The 6057-nt window shown below is 42.8% G+C and overlaps 1 protein-coding gene across 1 annotated transcript; it reads left to right on the top strand.

Annotated features, from left to right (window-relative positions):
* The first annotated feature begins 1130 nt into the window (after positions 1 to 1130).
* Positions 1131 to 3821, top strand: LOC130589018 (collagen alpha-1(X) chain-like). The gene is made up of 2 exons (XM_057390121.1): positions 1131 to 1167; positions 1890 to 3821. The coding sequence occupies exons 1-2, from the start codon at positions 1131 to 1133 to the stop codon at positions 3773 to 3775; spliced, it is 1923 nt and encodes a 640-aa protein (XP_057246104.1). The 3' UTR covers positions 3776 to 3821.
* Positions 3822 to 6057: the final 2236 nt, after the last annotated feature.

Below are 6057 nucleotides of genomic sequence, written 5' to 3'. Positions count from 1 at the left end.
GACTGCACTAGAGAATGCAAACCAATTTTGCATCAAGTTACGCGCTGAGACATGTTAAAGAGTAGCCTATCAATACTTCAGTGTTCTTGGTATAAATTCTATTTCAATAATGCATTCAGCAGTCCTTTCCTCTGAGGAATAACCATTGCTTTTAGACAGCGCAATTAAAATTACAATTTTAATCTAAAAGCACAATTTTGAAATAGCTCACAGAAAATCTATACAACAACATGAGTCCTGACAAAGTCTTTACATCTTATGCAAAAAAGGCAGGACCCACCACTCTGTGAACCTAGGACTGATATATCTGCATTGAAAATATGGTAAAAGCAATAAGGAGATGCACTCTGAGATAAAGATGTAATTTTCCACCAGAAAAAAAAAGTTTGTCAATAGATCACAGACCTTGCTTGCTTTCTATATGTAGGACTTGAACAGCTATCTTGTTTCATAGCCTTGAGATAAATGAGATAGGAAGATGTACAAAATAAGCTGATATGTGTTTGTGCTGATTTTATGCATCAGAAAAGAAAATGCACTCTGCATTTGCTAGATAAGAACAATTTGCCTGTCAATTCAGGAAGAAGGCAATCTTGCAGATTGAATAGCAAACGAAAATCAAATGTATTTCATAAGCATACCTCTATTATTTAAAAAAAAAACCCAAAAAACCAAAAGCAAACCAATATGTAGAAGAATAGTTTCCTCCTTCACCTCATTTTTGGTTCAACAAGACCAGCCACAGATTGGAAAATGCAGTTTATTATTGTCTAAGAGACAGCTGAATAGCCATTGCATAAGCTTTCATGAATATACATATATGTAATACATACACTGGTCTTTTTGTGAGAGGCTGAAAGGAAAAATGATAGCTGATGCAATTGTTGATGAATTATCAACCTTTTCTAAATAAGCATTCAATAGAATATGTTGTGTATAAAAAACAGAATCCAGGCTCTTTTCACACCTTTCAGTTTTTATTTTTAAAATTACTCCTTAAACTAACATCCATCACAGATATGCTATTTTGTTCTATAATGCTGTCAGCTGCTGCAAATGAGTGAAGTAGTCTCACGATACCATGTTAATCTCGTGTGTAATGTCCAACAAATCAACGTGCTAAATCCAACATGAAGCAGCAGGCTCCTCCAAAGCACACAGAAAGCAGTGAGCTTGTTTGTTTTTTCCTCTATTTGAGACATTTGGCTAAGTGGCTCCACCTGCTGTTTTGGTAACTGGGAAAATGAAGCAGCATTAAAAAAAACCCGTAACAGTGCCAGAATTCTGATAGCAGTAGAAGGAATTATCAGTTGTAACCTGCTATTGACATGTTGTAACCTGCCATTTCGTGACGTTTTTATGAAAGGCAGAAGTCTTTCACCAAATATCTGAAAATATAACATTCATATGTTTACAAAAGAACCAGTGCCATGGCTCACTTTTGAAAGTAGAGGGCTGGGAAGAAGAAAATTCTTAAAAGCTGCTACACCTGCACAGACAGCTTTCTGTGATTTCATTCTTCAAATTTGATGACCTGCTAAATCTGTTACCAGGCTGTTTTGTTTTTTATCCTCACTTAATTGTCTGCATCTATTTGCACAGCGTTTTTTAATCTCTCTGATGACCCTGAATATATTGAAGAAAAAAAAAAAAAAATTTCTACAGACCTTTTTACTCACATTTCCAACAAATTGTCACTTACTGCTTGTAAGGGCTCTGAAACACTTTTATTCACAATGTCAGGTTCTCAGTGACCATGACAGCAACTGAAACTTGACCTCTACAAGGTTGAAGGTTAAATTAACCCTTCATGCACTTCACCACCATGCTACATTGCCTGCAAGTAAGTTGTAGATGCCCTGGTTGATCTGATTCCCTCTTTCTCACAGGTGTGCAGGTAAGGGGAGAACAAGGACCCCCTGGTCCCCCAGGCCCCGCTGGACCAAGGGGACAACCAGGTCCAGCAGGAAAGCCAGGATTTGGAAGTCCGGGTCCCCAAGGCCCTCCTGGTCCCCCAGGACCACCTGGATTCTCTGCGGTCGGAAAGCCAGGAGTGCCAGGTCTACCAGGAAAGCCAGGAGCAAGAGGACTAAACGGTGAGAAAGGAGAACCTGGACCTGCTGGACTCCCAGGAGCACGAGGGCCACAAGGGCCCCCCGGCACTCCCGGCCCTGCAGGATTGACTGTCCCTGGCAAGCCAGGACCACAAGGCCCTCCAGGAGCTCAGGGGCCAAGGGGACCTCCTGGTGAGAAAGGAGAGCCTGGCATTCCTGGTATAAATGGACAAAAGGGAGAAAATGGATTTGGCATTCCAGGCCGCCCAGGTGGCAGGGGTCTTCCAGGTCCACAGGGACCCCGGGGCCCCCCTGGTCCTGCTGGGATAGGGAAGCCTGGTGAAAGTGGTCTCCCAGGTCAGCCAGGTCTGAAAGGTGACCGAGGTTTTCGAGGTGCCCCAGGACCAGCTGGTCTCCCAGGTCCCCAGGGTCTCCCAGGAGAACCTGGAGAAGTTGGCATTGGCAAGCCTGGGCCAATGGGACCACCAGGAGCAGCAGGCATCCCTGGAGCCAAGGGACATCCCGGACCTGCAGGGTTGCCTGGATCCCCGGGACTCCCAGGTTTCGGAAAGCCAGGACTGCCGGGAATGAAGGGACACCGAGGGCCTGAAGGTCCCCCTGGCCTTCCAGGCCCTAAAGGAGACCAAGGTCCAGCTGGTGTGCCAGGAGAACCAGGGCCGGTTGGGCCACCAGGGAGCATGGGCCCTCACGGACTCAAAGGTGTGCCTGGTGAGAACGGCCTGCCTGGGCCCAAAGGTGACATGGGCCCTGCAGGCCTCCCGGGATTCCCAGGGGCCAAGGGGGAACGAGGCTTACCAGGATTAGAGGGAAAACCAGGATACCCAGGAGAGCAGGGTCTTGCCGGTCCTAAGGGACACCCAGGTCTCCCAGGTGCAAAAGGTGACGTCGGCCCTGCTGGGCTACCTGGGCTGCCTGGTCCAATGGGTCCCCAGGGAGCCAAGGGCGTGCCAGGGACCAATGGTGAGCCAGGCCCCAGAGGGCCTTCAGGAATACCTGGGATCAGAGGCCCCATTGGCCCCCCTGGCCTGCCAGGAGCCCCCGGTGCAAAGGGTGAGCCAGGAGCACCAGGACTGCCGGGCCCCGCAGGCATTTCCACCAAAGGCTTGAGTGGACCCATGGGACCACCTGGGCCCCCCGGGCCTAAAGGCAGCAATGGTGAGCCCGGCATGCCCGGCCCCCCAGGTCCTCCTGGTCCCCCTGGCCAAGCTGTAATGCCCGAAGGCTATGTTAAAGCGGGAGAGTCTCGGGACCTGTCAGGGATCTCCTTCATAAAAGGAGGAGTAAACCAAGCTCTGACAGGGATGCCAGTGTCTGCTTTCAGTGTCATCCTCTCAAAAGCTTACCCTGCAGCCACAGTCCCCATCAAATTTGACAAAATCTTGTACAATAGGCAGCAACATTATGACCCCAGAACAGGAATCTTCACTTGCAGGACCCCCGGACTGTACTATTTCTCCTACCATGTACATGCAAAAGGAACAAATGTTTGGGTTGCACTCTACAAAAATGGTTCCCCACTCATGTACACCTATGATGAGTACAAGAAAGGATACCTTGACCAGGCTTCTGGCAGTGCTGTCATTGATCTCATGGAGAATGACCAAGTATGGCTCCAACTGCCCAATTCAGAATCTAATGGTCTCTACTCCTCTGACTATGTTCATTCTTCTTTCTCAGGTTTCCTGTTTGCTCACATCTAATATCCCCCTTTCCTTGTCCTGACGCACTCTCCTTCACACCATTTTAACCCTGTACTGATCTGATTTGTCATTAGCAGGTCATGCAACTTCAATGTTGCAACAGGAATGGAGGAGGGAGTGATAAGGTAGAAGAGAGTGGTTCAAAGCTGGTAGAATAATATTGTATGTTTTTAGAGAATTGTCATTAAAAGTTTGTTTCGAATGATGATTAATTGTCTGACTGAATGCAACAATAAAATTTTATGGATTAATATAATTCAGTCTCTCTCCTTTTTAACTTTTTTTCTTTTGAAAGGAAAATCAGAATCTCTAACAACCACTTTTCATAAGACAATAAAGGATGCTAGATAATACTCACTGCACTTGAATTAACTGAAGGTATTTTATTCAAAATAAATGGTTTCAAATATACCACAGTCACCTCAACAGTTGGACAATACAGTTCAGGAACATTCCACATCCAGCTTAATCTTAAGCTACCAAACAGGAGATGAGAATGAGAACTCTAATACAGTACATATCAACATCACAGTTTTCAGTTAGTTCTACTGTTCTTAGTAATTAATAACTACTTTGGACAAAGGTAGATTTACAAATTATTACATGTTACTGAAGATCTAAAGTGTCACAATATGAAAAGGCAACCAGATTTGAAGCCTTGAAATCCACTTGGCTTTCTTTAATGCACATTGATATAACAAAATAGTTCAATATTTTTAAATCTCCTAACATTCTGTAAAACCACAATATGCAGAGTACTATAAAACAACATTGACCAAATTCAAACCTTAAAAACATATCTTCACAAGCATGCAGACTCTTAGAAAAACAGAACAGCTTTACTGCCCCTAAACTGGAGATAATCCTTGCCTGGATTTTTCCTGAGCAGTTTATTCCTTTAAAACACAATAGTGTGAGAAATATATTTTACTTATTTGGTAAATTTATCAGATGATGGCAGTAATTAGTAAACATAACCATATTTACCATATCTGCAATCAAACAGTTCACAAACATTAGTCATTTTTTAAATAACTCATTTGTTACGCTACGATGGAAAGTTAGCTTGTGAATTATGACACCATAATAGTTTGATCACACGTTTCTTACAATGACAGCTGATAATCATGTGCTTTAAAAGTATCATATACATCAAAACCTTATGAACCCTTAAAACCATTATAGTTAGCTTTGGTTTTTCTTTAAACAAGCACTTTTAATCGCTTGCACTGAAAGTATGCAGGCCTACGTTTACATTTTTTGTGATATTACCTTTTCCTCTTTAAAGCAGAACTTGCAGTTTGTTATGTTGTGTACATTTGAAATCAGCAATGTCCTAAATTCTTGGTAATACACTAGGATTAATAAAATACACTAGGATACCTTTTCCTTGATGGATGATCCATCATTAGCAAAACTACATAATGTTTTGGAAACTGTGAAGAAAGCAACTTGAAGAATTGTTTTTTTTCTTTCTCTTTTTAAGAGCTGCTGGATAAAGAAGACTGTGGTTTAGGCTATAATTCAGTAAAATGACAAATGCTTACATAGAGAGCGTAACATGAGATTTATTTATTTTAGCAACCCAGTAGACATAGGCAAGCAAATTGGTGCTACTATGATAAAAACTACAACCAAATGTTTGTATGGAAATAACACAAAGAGCAGTACCAGAATTTGTAAATAGTAACCACGTAATACTTTTCTTTCAAGCTAAAATAAAACTCCAGACACTTGGGTCTGAATTGTCTATTCCCACTTCTCTAGATTAATGTTTTAGGACAAATATTAATTAGAGATCTTTGAAGAATAATCTCTTCTTTGCACTAAAACTGTTCGCCTGTGCAGTTGCTCACATTAGTTCAACAGCATTTTCCAGTATTTAAATATAGCATGTGCTGCTGCCCATCCACTCAACCAGCCTGGAACTTTTGTTTCAGAAACAAATAGAGGGACTGGATATGGGAGCTGGAAAATATGACTTAGTAGTTGTGAGGCTTCTGGTTAATTACTTTACACATGAAATGTATGATAAAGCACAGGCTTGAAATGGTTGGAGGTGCTTGGTGCTCAGTACATTACTGCCCTGTGATTCCAATTAACTTGGAAGAAACTAGGCCCAGGTAGCATTCTTAAAAGCATAGCTCATTAACCCTTATCATCCATCCATCCCATCCGTCCATCCATCCCATCCGTCCATCCATCCCATCCATCCCATCCATCCCATCCATCCATCCATCCATCCATCCATCCATCCATCCATCCATCCATCCATCCATCCA

This window comes from Malurus melanocephalus, unplaced genomic scaffold, assembly GCF_030028575.1.
Source record: "Malurus melanocephalus ecotype Western Australia unplaced genomic scaffold, MMel_1.1 scaffold_23, whole genome shotgun sequence".
In the NCBI taxonomy this organism is placed as follows: domain Eukaryota; kingdom Metazoa; phylum Chordata; class Aves; order Passeriformes; family Maluridae; genus Malurus; species Malurus melanocephalus.
The sequence above is the reverse complement of the archived record's forward strand: the minus strand, read 5'-3'. Positions and strand labels throughout refer to the sequence as shown.